Consider the following 20442-nt stretch of genomic DNA (forward strand, 5'->3'; position numbering starts at 1 on the left):
GGGAAAGGAGCAGAACCGGGATTTGAAATGCTTCCACCTTCCCAGCTGCTTGGAAAATTAATCGGCTAGGCCTCTCTGGAATCAGCTAGTGATTTTTAAAAAATGGCTCCAAGAATGTACCGGCTGGGCTGGGGGCATTCGGTTGTGGTTGGGTACAGTGTGGGTTACAGTATGGCTTTAGGAAGTTTTACCCTTCTGGGGGAATTCCAGTCCACCTCTCCCCATCGGCTACTATGTGCAGTTTCAGAATCCCACTTTGGGGAGGGGGGTTGGGCATTCTGTGCAAAGTTGGGTTTTCTGCCTGTCCTTGGCTTGACTTGGTCTTGGGGACTGAGAAACAGGAGGAAGGCTTTGGGAGCCAACCCAGCTAGGGCTAACTAGGTAGCCCTCTGCCTTCTCCAATATTTACCAAGCTGCTTTGGGAAGCTGGGGGAAAGTCTAAGTTTTAAGTTTATTTTTATGGGTTTAAGCTGCCTCCCAGGTAGTTAATAAATTAGACCATGAATGGCCTTTAAGAGAAAAAAATGTGTTTCTTGGGATTCTTTGCTTGCAGGCAGGCAAAATTAATAATCATAATAGGCAAAACAAGAATAAAACTTTTAGTTTTGTCTTTAAACAGGGAAAATGATGCTGTGACTATTTAATGATTTTACTTTTTTTTTGGCAAACCTTTTGAATGGGTTCTTTATTGTAACTCTCTCTTCCCAATTGAGCTCCCCACGGTGCCGTTGTATCTTTTTACAGCCCCTAACAACTCACACCAGTAACACAATTACCTCCAGATATTTATAACAAGAAATTACTTTTCTATTCCAACCCCACCCCCAGAACCTTCTTCTTAAGGGAAGGCAGGGAGGGAGGTGATGGAGGAGGTCGTAACCTTGGGGGACAGCACTGGGTCAGGAATTACAAAGCAAGAAGTGTCCCTCTGCTCCCTTTGTGAGTTGGTGGGTTGTTGGTACCTTTGGTTGGAAGCTGTGTTGCTGGTTAGGGGGACTCGGTTTTGCTCTTTGGGTTTGGGGAGGGCTGGAGAATAGAAGCCATTGTTCACTCTCTGTAGGCTTTGTCGACCACGCTCACCCCCTCCTGTTCATACTTTTTAAAGCAGTGAGGCGAGGTAGACAGCGTGTGTCACAGTACAGTAAAAGGGGGGAAGATCTAAACACCAAAAGATAAGTTAATCACAATAAGTGAGGTTTGGGGGGGAAAAAGTTAAGCTTGCCACTTTCAAAGTCCCAGAAAGGCTGAGAAGTGAGTAGAGAGGGGGTCTGACTGGGAAGCTTTGAGGGAGAGAGTGAAGGATAAAGGGGTAACCAAAGAGTTGGGTTCTGGGGGCCTTCGGGCAACTGGGGTGGTGAAATTCTTGAAGGAAGGAGTAATGGCTCCGAAGCCCTCCCAGTAGGCCCCAGCCTGCACCCTCAGGCACCCTGAAGTTCCAAGGTCCCCTTTGCCTCACATCTAAACTTCAGGTATAAGTCCTCTCCCCCTCCCCCCCACCCTACCCCCCAGCTCTTGGCCTCTACTCCTAACCCAGCTGTTTCTCTTGTTCTCCCCTCTTCCTTTCCCTGGTTTTTGATATTTTTTCAAAATGGGGCCCCAACTTGTCAGATCCTTTCTCCATATCTCCCAAGCCAGGCCAGGGCAGCCACTAGCAAACCGTGGGGACTTCTGCAGGATAGGCTGCTGGAAATGTGGGTGTAAGTCTGGGATTTAGGGTTTTATGGCAGTTTGAGACCTAGATGCATTTTTTTTTCTTTCTTTCTGAGAGTGTGGATCAGAGAGCCCATGGGCCTATGCTTTTGAGCCACAGTTTGACATACCTTTCTCTCCTTCTGGTTTGTCTTAGGGCGAAGACTTTAACTAGGGGTGTGCAGATGTGTGAGACCTTTTATTGTGAGAGTGGACAGACATCCCAGATTTCAGGCAAGTTCTACGTTGGCTGCTTTGGGTTCCAAAATCTGAAAGAGTCAGAATGCTCGCTCATTGTTGTTCAGATAGAAGAAAAAATTCAAAATCAGGTCATCGATTCTCCTGATTAAAGGGTTAACTACTAAGAGATTTGGGGGGAACAGATTGGGAATATTGGAGTATTTGTAGCCCAAAGGGTAGATTTTGCATGCACTGGAGGGCAGGGCTGGATGACTCTTCCATCGCTGCAACCGACTGAGTGGATCATTTCCTTAAAGAGGGGGCTTTCTCCTGTCCTGGCTCCAGGACATCCTCTGTAGGGAGGTAGGCCTACCTGGTGCTGGCCCATGATTAATGCCTATATTCTTGCTAACAGAGCCCCATATTCGAGCCCCGTGGGATACCGCGGCCCCCAGCCTGCGCCAGCATGCAGAACAGTAAGTGCCTCTGGTCTTCTTGGACTTGGGGCTGGGGAGGTGCAGACCCGCGCGCGGGTCGGGGGAGGGCATGGAGCCTCACGGAGTCCGCGCTGGCCAGACCGCGGGCGCGAGGCCGAGGGACCCGAAGCAGCTGCTCCTCTCTCCTAGCCCGGCAACCCGAGAGGGGAGGCCGTTTGCTCTGTTCTCCCTCCTGGAAGAACAGGGGCTGAGCCCCTCAGAACAGCCCGCAAGAGTTTGCGAAGCTGCGGTAGAGAAACCCCATCCCCCCAAATCCTGTAACTCACACCCCCTCCCCGCCCCTGCCCGGGCTCTGACCCCAGAGAGGGGGGCTGGGCTGAGCAGGGCGGGGCGGAGGCTTCCAGTCGCAGCGCGAGAAGGAGGCCCCTTGGGTTTAGCGAAGACTGAATGTCTGCGCCGTCCGGGGTGGGGGCTCCCCTCCCCCAGTCACTCTAAGGGCAGCTCCTCCCCTCCCCACCCTGGCTAGGGCCCTGGAAGGCCAGCGGAGCGGGGCACCCAGGCCTGCGGTGGGGTGGAGGTGGTACACTGGCACCATGGGACTGTTACAGGGCGCCGGCGAGAGCAGGTTTACTAGGTCTGGGAAGAGAGTGAGGATGGAGCCCAGGAGGTGGAGAAGCCCTGCCCCGATAGCTGCTGTGTGTGTCCTGGTCATTCCGGCCCGCTGTGCCTTTGATTCCCAGGCTCTTGCACTTCCCATTCTCCCTCTGCCTAGGCCCTTTGGGCCCCCAGCCCACTTTCCTGCTCGGTCCGTGAGTGCTGGTGTGTGGCAGGACGAATCTGGAGACCGGGCCTGGGAGCGTGGAGGCCCAGCGAAACTAGGCCAGGGTTGAGGTGCGGAGTCTGGACGCGGTTTAAGGGCCCAGCTATATGGAGTGCCCGAAGGCCTAAGCCTTCTAGAAACCTTCCCTTGCCGAACTGCAGACTGAGGAGGGTCCCCAGCGCCTGATCCATCTGTCCTGGAACCGCTAGTCGTCCCCTGGTGCTTCCGCGGCTGGTGGGCGTAAAGCGCAGGAGTGGGCGCAAAGGTGGCGAGCTTTAAGGCGGATTAGTTGTGCAGAAACCTGCCAGGCCCTGGGACTCGGCCTGGTAGGAACCCTCCTTGGCGAGGCTTAGGCTTCTGTCCACCCTTCCTGGCTGCTGGGTTCTCCCCCTACAGCACAGGGTCCCCAGCCGCAGGCTCTCGGGAGGGCCGGCCCCCGGCGCCCGGCGCTGTGGGTTTGCCGCTGCGGCCTGGCTGGCGGGCCCCGAGGGGCGCGCGGGGTCGCGGGCCGGCCTGCAGGGCTTTGTGCCGCTCGCTCCCGGGTGTGCGCGAGGCGCAGAGCATCCAAATTGACACCATATGTTTTCCTATTAGATGCTTCGCGGTCGAATTCTAGGCGCATAATCATCGCCACTGGGCGAGAGCGCCAGCCGTCCCTAGGGAAGGGACACAATGATTGAGGCTTAACCTCTGAAGGGGAACTTATAGCTGCGCTTCCTCGCTGCCATTTCGATGCTGGCAGAGGCGACCTGGCCCTGGGCGAGCACCCGCCGGCGGTCGCTGTGGAGGTGGCGGGCAGGTTGTTTTTTGCAATGCGGGGAGAAGGAGGGAGGTCTAGGGTTAGGCGGCCTCACACGCCTTGGCATTCCTAGATTGGGACCTGCTCAGGCAGCGCGTGAAGTTTAGAAAGTCTTTCTCGATCTTTCTCTGGGGCAGCCTTTCTTTTTCCTGGAAGGCTCCCTTTGCCCAAAGGGGAGGCTCCGAATCTGGAGGAGTAGAAGCTCTTTCGAGGCAAAGGAAGGCAATAAAGGGAGTTTAGGAGAAAACGGTAAGCGCGATCTAGGGCTTGCTCTGTTGGAGAAACGGTGTCCCTGCGATGGCCCTGCTCACGCTGGGCCCGGCCGGAGCCTAGATACCCCAAAAGCCTGTCACTTCTCATCGAGTTGAGGCTCCAGCACCCCCCTCAGTGAGGGCCCCCCCCGCCCCAAGCCTTCGGCTACCCTGAAAACGCGGCTCCCCTCGAAGGGGAAACGAGTGCAGTTCAATCTCGTCTGAGTGATCTACAAATAGGGACGGAAAGGGTCGTTTTATCACGGTCCCGTTTGTCGTGACGATGCAATTTCCCGGAGCGGAGCACTGTCACAAAGTGACAAGGCTGCCACAAGCGCCCCGACTGATCTTTTCAATTAGCCTTCCATGCATGATCCGGAGCGACTTCCGCCTATTTCCAGAAATTAAGCTCAAACTTGACGTGCAGCTAGTTTTATTTTAAAGACAAATGTCAGAGAGGCTCATCATATTTTCCCCCCTCTTCTATATTTGGAGCTTATTTATTGCTAAGAAGCTCAGCTTTCTGGAGTCAATTTATCAGAGGCTCCAAGGAGAAGAGAGGAGAGGAGAGCTGAGCGGGGAGCCACATCTTCTCCTGGAAGGGCTGCTCTCTAGAGTCGGGGCTGCAGGTTGGAGATTTTTAAGGAAGTGGGAATTGGCAATTGGCTTTATTTGTGTGTCTGTGGTTTCTGGGGAGGGGCTACAGAGGTGCTAACTCCCTATTCCCTATGATTAGACAATGGGGTGAGGTTGTGAGATAACCAGATAAAGGAGGGATGGGGGACACTGCGGTGTGGTCTTTTCCTTTTCTTTTCACTTTTTGATTTTTGCTAATATCTGTCCTTGGCTGTGGGGAGGTCCGAGTTTAGCAGCAGAGCTGTGGCCGGTGCGAACAGACTCCCAGATCTCCGCCCCACTGCAGCAGCCAGCCTACTTTGTGGCTGGAGCCGATCTGGGGCTCTGAGGCTTGAGGAAGCCTTCAGTGGAGGTGCTGAAACCCAGGTTGTGATTCATTAGCCATGGATTTGCTCTTCTGGTTCTTCTCTACTCCCTCCCCTTTTCTTCTCCTTTTTTTTTTTAAATCCCAGTGCTTGTGTGTTGCCTTCACCAGAGTTTGGAGTGTGACAACAAACGTTTCTGGACTCTAGTGTCTGAGGGAGCACTGGAGAGCTATAGGATTTGCTATCATAGTTCTAACAATGCAGAGACCTTGGAGATTCAGTGTGGGTTCTGTAGGACTCGTGGTTTTTCTTGACACTCAGAGGGGATCTTTGGGAGGATATTTTTTGAGCTGGTGATTTGCACCTTGCGGGTTCAGAGACTGGCTGGGGTGTTTATGGAGGCAGCGGTGGGCTGGGGGCTCTGCTGGAGTGAAGGCGGTAGTGAGGTGTGTGTGCTCTTGCTGGTCGGTGTGTGTCTGCATGGTGCTTCTGCAGTCTGGTGGGCAGGAGCTCGGCTGTGTTTGGGCTGGGCTGCCCGATGCCAGGAATGGCTGCGAGGTCCCGTTGTCATTTCTGATCGATAGCAGGGACCTGATCGCTGAGGTTGGCCAGGGTTGGCAGGGAGCTGAGGATGCATTGTGGTTGTCTTTTCTTTCTTCTTCCTTTTCTTCTTTCTCCCTCTTCTTCTCTTCCTCCTTCTCTTCTTCCTCCACCTCCTCGTTCTCTTTACTCTTCTTCCTCTCCTCTCCGCTCTGCTCTGCTCTCCTCTCCCTTTCCTCAGGTCACAGCGGAGTGAATCAGCTCGGTGGTGTCTTTGTCAACGGGCGGCCACTGCCGGACTCCACCCGGCAGAAGATCGTAGAGCTAGCTCACAGCGGGGCCCGGCCGTGCGACATTTCCCGAATTCTGCAGGTGATCCTCCCGGCGCCGCCCCACTCGCCGCGCCCCCCGCGGCCCTCCACTCTCAACGCCCTCTCTCCATTTCTTACTGTAAAGGCTGCTAATTATGGACCCACCTACCCTCACCCCCACTCCAGTCCCCACCCCACTCCCCTGCCTTCCGCTTTCCCCTTTCCTTCCACCATCCTTCCCGATCTCTTCCAACCTGGGTCAGTCACATAAGACAATTCATCTGCTTAAGAAAAAAATTGGGTGTGAATCCGAAAAAAAAACAAAACCTTTCTTTTTTCATTTGGCAAAAACATTCATTGTGGTAACAGTTTATGAACTATAATAAAATGACTTATGTAAATCCACATAATCTCATTCCCCTCTCCCTCATCCCATGCTTACCTCAGGGTTTGAGATACTTGTTTGATTTCTTCGTATTTATGAAAAATATATATATTGATTTTAAAAGACGAATGCTATTTACCTCCCTCCCTAACTCACATTTACTCAATTGGGCATATTTTTAAAGGAATGATAACTAAAAATTCAGTCTCTATTTCCCCTTCACTCATTACAGCTTAACAGCACTTTAAGCAAGGTCAGCACAAAACAATCTGACTTCGTTTTGATGCATCTTCAAGCAGCATTTATTTACAAAAACAGTTTTTAAAACTTTGAAATTAGTTTTTTTTTTTAGTTCAAACGGTTTGAAAGTATCATCCTATTTGTAGTTTTTAGGGCTACAAATGTAATTTTAAGAAAAAAGCTCTCTACAGTAAGTTCTCATACCATTGAAGGTATATTTTTGTGTTATAGACCCATGCAGATGCAAAAGTCCAAGTGCTGGACAATCAAAACGTAAGCTTGTCATTGTTTAATGCATACTTAAACAATTTTATTTTTGTCTTGAAATTATTAATAATGTGGTTTTCTGTCCACTTCCCCTATGCAGGTGTCCAACGGATGTGTGAGTAAAATTCTGGGCAGGTATTACGAGACTGGCTCCATCAGACCCAGGGCAATCGGTGGTAGTAAACCGAGAGTAGCGACTCCAGAAGTTGTAAGCAAAATAGCCCAGTATAAGCGGGAGTGCCCGTCCATCTTTGCTTGGGAAATCCGAGACAGATTACTGTCCGAGGGGGTCTGTACCAACGATAACATACCAAGTGTAAGTTCACTGAGAACATTCCCTCTTCCTGCCCTAAGCTCACACTCTTCCCTCTTTACCATCACTTTCTTGACCTCCCCCTGCTCCTCTCTCTGCCAGTGTCTTTCTCTCTTTCTCTCCTCCGTGCTCCACAATTTGTCTCCTCTGTACCTGGGGGTCTTGAGAGGAGCACCCTGACCTTTTTTTTGACCTTCTGGAAAATGGAAGTCAAATGTGGGGGGTTATGCACCTCACTTGCATGTGGCAAAGTAGAGAGCGGAGGCACCTGGAGAAAGGCACTGGAATCTAGAAGGAAAATGCAAATGAAAACCAGATTTGAGCTTCCGCCAAATCTACCTGTTTGAACCTTCTTTCAGGCATCAAACATCCATTTCTGCCCTAATATAAAACAAATAAAAGTGAAAGAAAGCTCTAGGCCAAGTCTCAATATTTTGGGGGGGAAGTCTTTAACAACAAAAAAGCAGCCATATGAGTTAGGTCAACAGAGACAGTGCGCAACAGTGAAGGACCCCTCCCTAGTCTTTCAACTCTCTACACAACTGAGTTTCCATGCCCAAAGCGATGGCTGGCATTCTTTCCACGATGTCTCTGCAAATCCACCCACTGTCCTAGGATGGCTGGGAATTTTTTTTTTAAATGTATTAAGGGTCATTCTTTAAGCGGTGGGAGTGCTGAGATGGGGACTTAGGGCAAATGTGTCTTCAGGAGACTCTACCATTTGGTTTGATCTTGATTTGATTTGCAGGTGTCATCAATAAACAGAGTTCTTCGCAACCTGGCTAGCGAAAAGCAACAGATGGGTGCAGACGGCATGTATGATAAACTAAGGATGTTGAACGGGCAGACCGGAAGCTGGGGCACCCGCCCGGGTTGGTATCCGGGGACATCGGTGCCAGGGCAACCTACTCAAGGTAAAAACCCAAACACCCATCCTCAATTTCTCCATATATGCAGCCCCTTGCCCATCCTCTTCTCCAACTTTTTCCCTCTCCGGGCTTTTGTGCCTAGAGAATGTAGTGGAGAAACTCTTCAAAGGCTTGGGACATATCGACTTGCGCTGTATCTAGGTGGTGTTTGTTGAACTATCTGGTTGGCCTGGGAATTCGAGGGTTGTGTATGTTAGGTAGTATGAATGTGGCTGGTGTGTGTGTGTGTGTGTGCATGCATATGTTCGCTCGAGTGTGTGTTATGGGCAGGAGTATGTGCGTGTGTGTATGAGCTAGCTGCGTGGTGCCCTATTCAAATGTGCCATTAAAATGCACGGAGAGCCCCCTTGCTGTAGAAGTGTGACAAGTTAACACACTGACAGACTGCAAGATAAACATAATTGTATCGTTTTGCTTCTTGCCGTAATTGACAAATTATGTGACTAGGAGTAGGGTATGTATGAGAGGGTGAGCACTGAGATGCAGGGCCAAGTTGAGGATGGGGCATTGGAAGTGGTGGCTTTCCCAACTAAACAACCCTACCCTCTCTGCTCTGACCCCTTCCACCCTTTGGGCCCCCAGTTCTCACTCTTTGTGGGTGGCGACTGCATAGAAGGGTGGGGTGAGGATACTGTGAACCGGACTTTGGTGTGCCGGGAGCGACTCTGGGGCTGGGAGGAAAGATAGGATCTGGACCGTCCTTGCATCTGTGAGAAGGGATGGAAGAAGAGGAGCAGATGGGGGTGGGGTCTGGTCTGTTGGCTCTCCCCCTCCCCTACACACACCGGAGGTAGCTTGGTCAGGAATAGGAAACAGTTTACTCCGAAGATTAATCGGTATTTGTTGTCCTCGTGACAAGGAGATAATATGCGGGATAATGGGACGTGGCGTCTCACTCCCCGGAGCACGAGGAAGCCTGGGGGCTCCCGGCCTGGGAGGCGGCGAGGGGAAGCTGACTGGGCTGCCCTCGCATCCGTGCGCTCTCGGACCCGCTCTAGGTGCCCTGCGCCTCCACCGAGCCGGGCTAGAGAAGGGAAAATCGGTAACAGTATGCGAAATATCTGGTACAAAGGATGCTTCTGTCACTCGCAAGAATTTGTTATGGGAACAATCCTGTCGCTCTGTAATTGCTCATTAGAGAACGTTTTGTTTCTCATTAAGGCGACATGAATAAGCGTCTAGTTGAAGGAGACAGCTGTAGAAATGTTCCACAAGAGACCTCTGGACACGATTCGGCACCGATTGCCAATTAGACATGTCAGTTTTAAGAGCAGAAAACAATATAGGACGGACACTGGGAAGATAGGGAGCAAAGCGCTGGCTCGGTGTTTCCCAGCGCGGCCGCTCGGCCGGCCGAGGCCTCCCGACGCGCAGGGCCCCGGCTCCCCCGGGCGACCCGCCCGCTCCCTCGCCGGATCGGGCCGAACCGCGGCCTCCCAGGGTGCGAGGCTGCACCCGAGGAGGCGCTGCCTCCGCCCTGACCGCAGGCCCCGGCCCCCTCCGGCTTCTGGTGAGGACGAGGGAGTGACCACCACACCCTCACCTGACCCTTGAAACCGTAGGCTTCCCACCTGCGCACACCGGGCACACCCAAGTGACGCGCTCCCGTTGCCTTCCCCGGCCCCCCGCAGTCTGCGGTCCCGCTGACCCCACCCCGCCGAGTCTGGCCGGCGGGTGCGAGAGGTCTCGGGGAGGGCATGGGACACAGTGGCCGGGCCTGGGAGGGCTGAGCCCTGGGCGCGAGGGCTCACGTTTGCCCGGGGCCTGGAACAAGGACACCCGCTCCTCCTCCCCGGAGCCCGGACCGGACCGAAGCCGAGAGCAGCAGCTTCGCCCGCCCCTCTGCTGTAACCAGAGGTGGCGCCCGATTGGGGCGGCTTTTCGTCGCGGGGAGCGTGAGGGCGGGAAGCGAGAACCTAACCGCAAGGACCTGGTGGTGACCGTTGGGGCAGGAGGTGGCGCTAGTTCAGGAGCTTTGAACTTTCAGGCGCCGAGTTGCCAGAGCCTTCTGGCTCCCCAACTGCCAGTTCCCCCTTCACTCCACAGAAAACCCACGCCAGTGCCTGGTCCCCACCGCGTGGCGAGGACGGTCGCGCCAGGCAAGCGCAGAGTCCCGGGCGTGGGGACCACCGGGCGCCGGCGGCCGGCTGATGTGCCGGGAATCCTCGGTTCTCTTGGCGCTAAGAAGGCCCCCCTCCCTCCCTCCCTCGCCCCCTTTGCCGGCCCAGGAAGCCGGTTTGCGGTTTTAAAGAGCCCATTACTCCGAAAGCATAAGGCGAGGTTAGGTCTCAGAGGGAGACAAATCTGGTTTCCATCTGATCAACGCCATGCGGCGGTGAATAAAATTGTGCCGACTTGGGCTGACAACAAGAAGAGACAACTCTATCCAACCCCGATTCTCCAGCGCTTTGGTGGTTTTAGGGATCACAGAGACACTTTTTCTTATCTCCTCCCGCCCCCCCCCCCGCCACCAGCCCCGTAATACCCAGGCCCTCTATAGGATTTAGTCAGTCTCTTTTTCAACAGATGCTACAATGTTTTGATCCGCGCTCCAGAGCTGAAAAGGTGCCGCAACCGGGTTGCTATCTTTTCTTGCTTGTTTTCCGCATCACTGATTAAGACACTAAGAAACTAAGGAATGATTTTATTTCCCAGCGTCTTTTTTTTTTTTTTTTTCTTTCTCTCCTCTCCTTCTTCCAGGAAACAAATCCTATCCCGAGCGTCAGATGGTCCTGGGGCTGGGATAATGGGAGGCGCTTTCACTCGCCTTCTCGCGGATTAGGCTGGAAGGTGGACGGCGCCCATTGAAGGCCCCTTCTTTGCGCTCAGAGGGGGCGCCTTTTAAAGAAGATATCTTAATTGTTTGCCACTTAGGTTTATCATGTGGGGAATTCGAGATCCAACTTCCAGTTCTATTTTGCTAAAAGCTTTAAGAGTGGAAGGTAAATCCACTAAAGAAAAAAAGGGGGGCACCCAGTCTAAGAGTGACCTCTCCGGCACTGCCTCGCTGCGAACAGTTGCTATTTTTAAAGGAGCAAACAAACTTTCAATGGAGCACGCTCGCTCTTCAGGGTCTTGGAGGGATCCTGCAGCCACGGGTTTCTCCTGAACCGCCTCTAATTCCACGGCTGTTTTTATTTTCCCCCTCAAAGAGGTTTAAAATCGAGCTCTCCTCATCCTCGTTGACTTTCCTCCTCTTAAATGTCAGTTCAAGTCAGCGCTGCACCTCCGTTGCTGAGAGAGAGAGAGAGAGAGAGAGAGAGAGTGTGTGCAGGGGGGAGGGAGGAAGAAAGGGAGAGGGAGAGCGTGCGCAAATGTCCATGTTTTAAAATTAGGAAAACGTCAGCGAAGCAAACGGGAGCAGAGAATGCTATCTGCGGGGGTCTTCTGAGGCAGACCCGGGTAGCTTTGTTTGGCGAGATCGAATGTGCCAGAAAAAGGACTGGGGTGGGGCCTCCTAGAAGGCGTGAGTGACCACCCCCGCGAGATGGGATTGTGTTCTCAGCGCTCCCTTCCCTAAACCTCTGATGATCGCAGGTTTTTGTTTGTGCTTTCGCAAAGCAATGACTGATGGGCCTTTCTAGTTGGCCCAAAAAGTCTATTTCTAAAGTCTTCCTCATTGACCGAATCCGAAAATAAAAGGGGCTCTTCATTTCATTCCCTGAATAACACTTTGAAAAGTCACCCGGAAACTCGGGGCAGTAAATTAGCACAGACACTGGTGCCGGCACACGTGAGTGAGCGGCTCTCCCTCAGCTAAGTAGCCCTCCCCGACCCCCAACTTTCTGATGGAGCGCAAGACGACCCAAAGCAGAGCCACGGCCCATTTACTAATAGTCTCTCCCTTATCTCCCTTTTTCTCTTTCTCTCCCCGTCTCCTTCGACCCTCTTGTCTCTTTTTCCTCTCAGCACTCTTTTCTGTCCTTCTTATACCTTTCTGGCCTCTGTCTCTGTGGAGCCCTCTTTTTTCCTCCACCTTTCCATGCCTCTCCTCTCTCCTACTCCTCCAAACCCCTCCACCAGGCCTCCACCCCCTCCTCTCCTGTCTCCCTCCCCCGTGGTCTCCATCCTCCCTGCCTCCCCGGCTCACTTCCTCCCCCCCCAACCCGTGCCCCGGACCTCATCCACCGGCCCTGCCTCCCCCCCACCCCCTGCCCTGGCCTCCCATCCACCCTCCAACCCCCAGCTAAGCGCCCTAAATAGCATGGAGACGCCTGCTCTTGGGACAGTGATTAATGATAGCAGAGCAGAGGGGTTAACACACTTCACTGAAAAGTCTGTTGACTGGGCTTCTTGTAACACAATGTGGCCCGCTGCACGCCTCAAGAGAATCCTTTTGTTGTCCGCACTCATTGTGGCCTCAAAATTCTGCCCACGAAAGTTTGCCAACGCTCCTGCCCCAGGAGTTTAATAGTTTCCCTTACTCGCGGGGCATTGTGCGGCGCTGAAAGGCAGCCCCTCGCTATTCAAGTGTTGGTGGTCATCTCAATAGATCTCCAAGGGCCCATATGGTGGCCAGTACTGATGAATCCGCCTGTTTAAATGGGGGAGAAAGTTGGGGTTTTAAAACATTTCAAAGTTCCTGAAAAGATCCCACTAGATCCTGTCACAATTCCCTGAACTCTTTGAAGGCACTGCCTATTGTCTCCTGATTATAAATGATATTCCTGGCCAAGTCTATTCCCACCAAGGCGCCCCTAGAGGCCCCTCCCCCACGGGCCAAGTTTCTAGGATGGGGGGGCCAGCCCCTGTGGTGTCCCTTGGGGGCCTCAGGACCCAAGACCAAGGACCCAGCCAGCAGGTAGTGGCCCTAGAGGCCCAGCCAGGGCTGAGTCCTTCCCTTGCCAGGCCGTGCCTTCTCCTGCAACGCGCACGAGGAGACAGCTAGCCTACTTGCACATCTTGCCCTCCAAGCAGCGAAGGAAAATAAAACTTTCCCCTGTTTAATGATAGAAATTACATTAAAAGTGGTGGAAATGCCCTAATTAAAAATGTACCACTTAAATGATATGCCAAGGATTCAGCTGCAGCATAGCATGTTTAGCTAGTTAGTGAACTCTCTACTATTTCTTTTTTAAAATTACACGTTAAAAATTTAAAAGAAATCTTACTTTTCTCTGGTGCAACACATTACAAAGAATGGACAGTCCTTTTATCTAAATATAAAATTCCATTTTCAGCAATTATAGCCTGTTCTTGGTGATGATATAATTACAGCTGTGCTCGTAATAGGTGTCAAGGCAAAGCGCACTCATACAATAGTTGAATAAAACTGCAGAACAATGCAAGCACTTCTAAATTCACAACCTTTAAAATGAAATTGACTGTGCAGAATTCAAATAAAAACTAGATAAATATTTTTTTAAAGATTACAAGCTTGGTTTGGTTTCTTAATAGCATTTTCTACAAACCTATCAACATCTAATTGATTAGATAGGAATTACTGATCATAGATCAGCTGAAATCTTGAACATCACTCTTCTATTTTCCCAACACAGCCATAGGTAAATAAATTCTCTAAGGAAAGGGAACTGGGCGAGGCATCTGGAGGGTCAAGGTTAGTTATAAAAGATCATTTTAATTGGAAACTTCAGCACTTGTTTTGTCATTCAAAGGAATGCCATTCCCAAAGTATCAAAATTGTGCAGTCTCATCTTGATAAAAACAGAAAGAAAATGGTGGTCAGGTAACATATGTCACTAATGTCTTTTATTAAAAGAAGGCGGACAGTTACCTTGGGAACGTTTTGGTGAGACTTTCAGATGAGACTGCTTTTGGAGTTTATGGCTGTAGGACGCCCCTTTTGGAGACCACAGGTTATTCCAAATTTCTCTTACTGTCCTATTCTTTTTGTTCCAGATGGCTGCCAGCAACAGGAAGGAGGGGGAGAGAATACCAACTCCATCAGTTCCAATGGAGAAGATTCAGATGAGGCCCAAATGCGACTTCAGCTGAAGCGGAAGCTGCAAAGAAATAGAACATCCTTTACCCAAGAGCAAATTGAGGCCCTGGAGAAAGGTGATGGAGTTTTTCAAAGTAGAGAAGCAGTAAATCAAAGTAAATGCCACATCTTCAGTACAAAGAGCTAAATTTAGCCAAGGCCCTTGCACGGAGGCCTGAAAAGGTTTCTTTTTTCTTTCTGTCCTTTTTTTTTCTTTTCCTGGGCATCTTTTCAGTGTGTGTGTGTATTTTCTTTCTTCTTTTCATGTACCAGTGATTCACAGATGAAAAGTCTGACTTCTCATGAAGAAACAATGATGATTTGGCTAATTCAGGCCACAGAAGAATGAATGTCATTTCAAAGAGAATAGAACTTGGTTCTGATGGGATAGTTCTTCCAAGTACAATCAATCTACTAGTAGTAGCATTTTAAAGGGAATTGGTTGGAGGTGACAGAAGTCGGGAGGTGGAAACCAGATTGATCCAGGGTTTGGTTGACACGTTTTGTATAGTTCTGGCACAACACAGAAGAATGCAACTTACTCTTTCAGAGTTTGAGAGAACCCATTATCCAGATGTGTTTGCCCGAGAAAGACTAGCGGCCAAAATAGATCTACCTGAAGCGAGAATACAGGTACCCAGGGACCGTGTGTTCATGTTTTGTGATTCATACCTTTTGCCTTTTCTAGAGACACGGGTGCGTCTAAGGAACACCATTTGTTTGTATAAACAGCAACAGATTCAGTTTGCTAAATGCTTTGCGCCACTCGGCTCTCGGGGCTGGGGGGAGGGGGACAGTGGACACCTCTTGGGGCTGGGGGAGGAGGACAGTGGACGCCTCTCGGGGCTGGGGGAGGAGGACAGTGGACGCCTCTCGGGGCTGGGGGGAGGAGGACAGTGGACGCCTCTCAGGGCTGGGGGAGGGGGACAGTGGACGCCTCTCGGGGCTGGGGGAGGAGGACAGTGGACGCCTCTCGGGGCTGGGGGGAGGAGGACAGTGGACGCCTCTCAGGGCTGGGGGAGGGGGACAGTGGACGCCTCTCGGGGCTGGGGGAGGAGGACAGTGGACGTGTCTGGGATGGGGTGGAGCTGGGAGTAGGCTCAGGGCTAACCTGTTCCATCTGATTTCCAGGTCTGGTTTTCTAATCGAAGAGCCAAATGGAGAAGAGAAGAAAAGCTGAGGAATCAGAGAAGACAGGCCAGCAACACACCTAGTCATATTCCGATCAGCAGTAGTTTCAGCACCAGTGTCTACCAACCAATCCCACAACCCACCACGCCTGGTAATTGGAAATATTAGTACTAACAAATGTGTTTCAACCTGTTGGCCCTTGGCTCTGACTCTCACAATGACTGTCTGTTGTGTCCTCTCCCTGCAGTTTCCTCCTTCACGTCTGGCTCCATGTTGGGCCGAACAGACACAGCCCTCACAAACACATACAGTGCTTTGCCGCCCATGCCCAGCTTCACCATGGCAAATAACCTGCCTATGCAAGTAAGTGAGGCTGGCGGCTGCCTGCTTAACGGGTCCCTGGGAGAAGAAGTGAGGAATGGGTTGGGGCCTGCAGACCTCACTGGCCCTATGTGTACCCTTTGGAGCCTTTCCCAATATAGTGATTGGCTTGATCAGTCAAGTCTGAGATGAAAACCGTCAATCGAGTCTTTTAGCTGATTGATTAATTGATTCATGCCTTTAATAAAATAAAAACCTGATGTGCCGTCAAGTTAATTTTTGCTCACAGGGAATGTTGGTTTGATAATGTTGGGTGAGAATGGGGCATGTTTTGGGGACCAGAAACTTGTACCAGAAAATGAAAATAATGTTGGCAAATTATTAGATAGTAAGAGGTTAGTATATATGACACTTGGGTTTATATTCATGTGTTCATATTAATAAGTGTATAGTCTTTATGTGCCCTGTGGTTGTTATTTAGGATGTTTCTGATAAACTAGTGAGGACGAAAAAAAGGACCAGAATTGGGATTCATATTTGCATAGTGTGATACACTTAACATAGAGGAAAGCTAGTTTTCTTTCTGTATCTTAGAAGAAAAAAAGGAATAGAAGGCATCTGCTAGAAATTTCGTGTGTCTTTGCTGTGAACGATGTGATGGGGTGGTGGCGTTCCCAGCTGCCTGGAAAGGCTGATGCTATTTGCTTGGTGTAACAACCTGCTCCTACTCTCAATTCCGTCCCAAATATTTACCAGCCCCTACGTGTGCTGGGCCCTGTACTAGGTTAACCCTTTATGATGGAAGTTGTCTAAGGCAGGAAGGGTGTACTAGAACTTTGGAACTAGAGGGATTCTTGATGGGGAAAAATAATTGGTCTTCTGGTGGGCCTTCTGCAGTGACTTCCCCAGGACTCCTGCCCTATTTGTGCAGCAATTAGAGATGCCAGATAGTGTGAGCGTGAGCCCCTGATGGAAACAAATTTGGGGTTGCACACATCGTTTGTTCTCCACTGAACATCTGCTGGATTTCTAGCCCAAATCACACCAAAATAAGTGTTTCCCAGTCTTTAGACTTAATACAGGAGCAGCTAGATAAGCAACTTCAGAGGAATTATTCACACGTCTATTTTTATTGCATCTTGATATTATTGGCCGTAGAGCAATTAATGTAAATTAAGGGATTAACAGCCCATTAGTTGTGGTTGCTACGACTGCCTTGGAATTTTCTAGAAGTCAGAGTTGCCTGGAGGAAGTCATTTTGGGAATTAGAAGCAAATGCAAGCTGAAATTCTGGCAGGCCCTGAAGGCCTGCTTGCCTCTTTGAACCCGATGTTAGCAGTCATCCTCAGACTCTAATAAGGCCACAGAGTCTTGTTCAGTTTTGTAAATTGTAGCAACATCTAGGTTTCTATGAAGATAAAAAAATGTGTATATGAGAAAACATTTAGAAACAATGAAATAGATGCCGCTATTCTGTTAGAGTTGTTTCCACTTAGACTGGTGTGGGTCAATTTATTTCAAATGCTGACTTTTAAAAATTATACAACTTATAATTCAAACCATACATATATATTTATAAAGCATAAATAAAATTAAAATATCAACAATTCTACCATTCAGAGAAAATTACTCTTTGAATTTTGGAGGCGGGTGAGGGCTGGCCAGTCTGTCCATCAGTTTATCCTGTTGACCAAAACCTTCAACCATTTTACAAAGGGTGGGTGTCCTCCTCCGAACCTTCTCTAATGTATCACCCTCTCTGAGCATGTGGATCTTGGAATGTTAAACATTTCTATAGTTTGCAGATCAGAGCAGTACTATCATCTCCCCTGTTCCTGACAGTATGCTTCTCTTAATTCATCTCAAGCCTGCTGCCCCAGCATAGCCCCATGAGAGCTCAGGAGGTGTTTTGCCCCAGCCTTGTGTATTTATTTAGTCAAGATAAAGGTTTATCTTTTCAATACCATGATTCTAAACACTTCGAGGGTAGCAGCACAATTTTGTGGATAAAACCTAATCTCAGTTTTGGTGTCTGTAAGAAAGTCACAGCTAATTCTCCGGATGGGGCTAGGTATTTACTGACACTTCTGACTACTTTAACCTGAGATCATCACTGATCTGCCTCTTCAAGAATCTTGAAATCTGTAAGTCCAACCATGAAAGGCTTTCAGGGTCCCTAAACTAAACTTTACAGAGAGTTCCTGCCACTGTCCTCTGCCTCACAGCTTGAGATACAGGGTTTGAGGCGTGGAGGTGTCGCTGGATTCCCAAATGGATTGAATTTGCAAGAGAGGGGGTGTGTCTTTATGGAAGTCCTCATGTTATAGTTTGTCTAAAGGTGCCAGCAGAGGTCCAAGATGAAAATGGACAAAAATCCTATTAATGTTATGGGTAGTGCCAACCGTCTAGCTGGACAATGAATGGTCTGAATTTTTGGTACTTCAAAAAGTTTGGTGTGTAGGCAACTTTGCTCCCGCAGTGGACAACGGAAGGACTGGGTGGAAGCCCGATCTTAGTGTTACCACGTGGAATTCAGGCGCTTTACTTGCGGGTATCTAAGGATCAGACTTGTTGGCAGAGTTCCTGGGGGCGGGGGGGAGGGAGCTGGGGGTGTGGCTATGCAAAGTGTCTCTCACTAACCACAAGTTTGCCTTTCTCCTCCCAGCCCCCAGTCCCCAGCCAGACCTCTGCGTACTCCTGCATGCTGCCCACCAGCCCTTCGGTGAACGGGCGGAGTTATGACACCTACACCCCCCCACATATGCAGACACACATGAACAGTCAGCCAATGGGCACCTCGGGCACCACTTCCACAGGTGAGCCGCTGCCCTCCGCAGGCTGCACAGAGGTGGCCTTTGCAGCTTCTTTTGCCAGGTGATCTCCCTTCACTCAAAGTTTACCTAAAAAGAACCTCCTGGCCTTGTGTGATGGTGTATTTAACTCTCTGTTGCTCGCTTCCTTGGGGAAGACTGATTAAAAGGGGAATTCAGTCAAGCTAGTTAGTAACTTGATGCCATACTGACAAAAAAAGAAGTTGTTTTTCCTGAATTTGATTGCAGAAGCTGTATATGAAGACAAGGCCTGAAAACGTAGCTTTTCCAAGGAGAAATTATTATATTAGCCAAAGTTTAACAGTGAAGGCCTCCTGAGTTTATTGGAAGACTTCTCACTTCCCTCCTAGTTCCTCTATGCCTTTCATTGCAACTGAAGAAGTACCACTCTGGTTTTCCAGGATGGTTTTGTTGCTAAAGTTCCAAACATACAAACAAATGGAGTTGTTTTTTTGGTGGGGGGAGCGTGGGGGCCTTTGGGATTCAGTAGATGTGTGTAAACATGCTTTCTGGTTTCTGAAGGTGCTACTTTTGTTTATAGGACTTGAAAAGTTTTTTCTTTTTTAGATTCAGTTAAATGTTAGAAAGTACTAGAGATTTTTTTTTAACCTATAAATTCGTACTCCATGCCTGTCTCTTGAAGGGAATATCTACATGGCTATTTCTTTCACCCGCTTCTAGGACTCATTTCCCCTGGTGTGTCAGTTCCAGTTCAAGTTCCTGGAAGTGAACCTGATATGTCTCAATACTGGCCAAGATTACAGTAAAAAAAAACAAACAATCAAAAAACAAACAAACAAAAGGAAAGGATATATTGTGTTAATTCAGTCAATGACTATGTGGACACAGCAGTTGGACGTTCAGGAAGGAAAGAAAAATGGCTGTTAGAAGCACTTCAGTACTGCAATTGTGTCCTGTGTTGAACCACTGGGGAATGGACTTGAAACAAGGACCTTTGTATACAGAAGGCACGATATCAGTTGGAACAAATCTTCATTTTGGTATCCAAACTTTTATTCATTTTGGTGTATTATTTGTAAATGGGCATTTGTATGTTATAATGAAAAAAAGAACAACGTAGACTGGATGGATGTTTGATCTCTGTTGGTCATGAAGTTGTTTTAAAAAAAAGGAAATCATGATCAACAAGCTTTGCCACGAATTTGAGTTTTATCAAGATATATCGAATACTTCTACCCATCTGTTCATAGTTTATGGACTGATGTTCCACGTTTGTATCATTCCTTTGCATATACTTAAACCTGGAACAACATGCACTAGATTTATGTAAGAAATATCTGTTGGTTTTCCAAAGGTTGTTAACAGATGAAGTTTATGTGCAAAAAAAGGGTAAGATATAAATTCAAGGAAGAAAAAAGTTGATAGCTAAAAGGTAGAGTGTGTCTTCGATATAATCCAATTTGTTTTATGTCAAAATGTAAGTATTTGTCTTCCCTAGAAATCCTCAGAATGATTTCTATAATAAAGTTAATTTCATTTATATTTGACAAGAATACTCTATAGATGTTTTATACACATTTTCATGCAATCATAAGTTTCTTCTTTGGCCAGCAAAAGTTAATTGTTCTTAGATATAGTTGTATTACTGTTCACAGTCCAATCATTTTGTGCATCTAGAATTCATTCCTAATCAATTAAAAGTGCTTGCAAGAGTTTTAAACTTAAGTGTTTTGAAGTTGTTCACAACTACATATCAAAATTAACCATTGTTGATTGTAAAAACCATGCCAAAGCCTTTGTATTTCCTTTATTATACTATTTTCTTTTTAACCTTATAGTGTGGTGTTACAAATTTTGTTTCCTTGTTAGATTAACATTCTAAACGAATGGTTGCTTTCATACATACTCTATTTTAAATCCCAATGATCCTTAAAGAAATAATTCTTATAGGTGTCATAAATCGCAAATGTGTTAGAAAGAAATTCCACTTAAAGCTGTGTGTAGACCTGTGCCCATTTATACCCAGAGTACATATACAAAATGGTAGCATTTCCCAGTTAGCTGTTTAATTCAGAAGCTCAAAGTCGAGAAATAATTTAAAAATGCAACAACCTATTAACTAGGAATTGTCTTTTGAATTAGGGCTGGCATTTTC

General features: G+C 48.7%; 1 protein-coding gene across 8 annotated transcripts; it reads left to right on the forward strand.

Annotated features, from left to right (window-relative positions):
* Positions 1-1844: 1844 nt before the first annotated feature.
* Positions 1845-20122, forward strand: PAX6 (paired box 6). 8 transcript variants are annotated; one of them, XM_067749519.1, is made up of 12 exons: positions 1845-1923; positions 2285-2345; positions 5899-6029; positions 6825-6866; positions 6961-7176; positions 7922-8087; positions 13962-14120; positions 14594-14676; positions 15175-15325; positions 15422-15537; positions 18161-18311; positions 19008-20122. In XM_067749519.1, the coding sequence occupies exons 2-12, from the start codon at positions 2336-2338 to the stop codon at positions 19091-19093; spliced, it is 1311 nt and encodes a 436-aa protein (XP_067605620.1). In that variant the 5' UTR covers positions 1845-1923; positions 2285-2335; the 3' UTR covers positions 19094-20122. The 8 variants fall into 8 exon arrangements, with proteins under 8 accessions (XP_067605620.1, XP_067605624.1, XP_067605622.1 ...); XM_067749523.1 differs by having other exon boundaries at positions 6961-6975; XM_067749521.1 differs by lacking the exon at positions 6825-6866.
* The last annotated feature ends 320 nt before the right edge of the window (positions 20123-20442 follow it).

This window comes from Pseudorca crassidens, chromosome 9 (assembly GCF_039906515.1).
Source record: "Pseudorca crassidens isolate mPseCra1 chromosome 9, mPseCra1.hap1, whole genome shotgun sequence".
Lineage (NCBI taxonomy): Eukaryota > Metazoa > Chordata > Mammalia > Artiodactyla > Delphinidae > Pseudorca > Pseudorca crassidens.

What these genes read in the sequence shown, in the direction of transcription:
- PAX6 (XM_067749516.1), top strand. Translation starts at nt 4,625, where the DNA reads ATGTCAGAGAGGCTCATCATATTTTCCCCCCTCTTCTATATTTGGAGC. An exon ending in ACATTTCCCGAATTCTGCAG is followed by an intron (nt 6,030 to 6,824) that starts GTGATCCTCCCG and finishes TTTGTGTTATAG; the next exon opens with ACCCATGCAGATGCAAAAGT. An exon ending in AAGTGCTGGACAATCAAAAC is followed by an intron (nt 6,867 to 6,960) that starts GTAAGCTTGTCA and finishes TCCCCTATGCAG; the next exon opens with GTGTCCAACGGATGTGTGAG.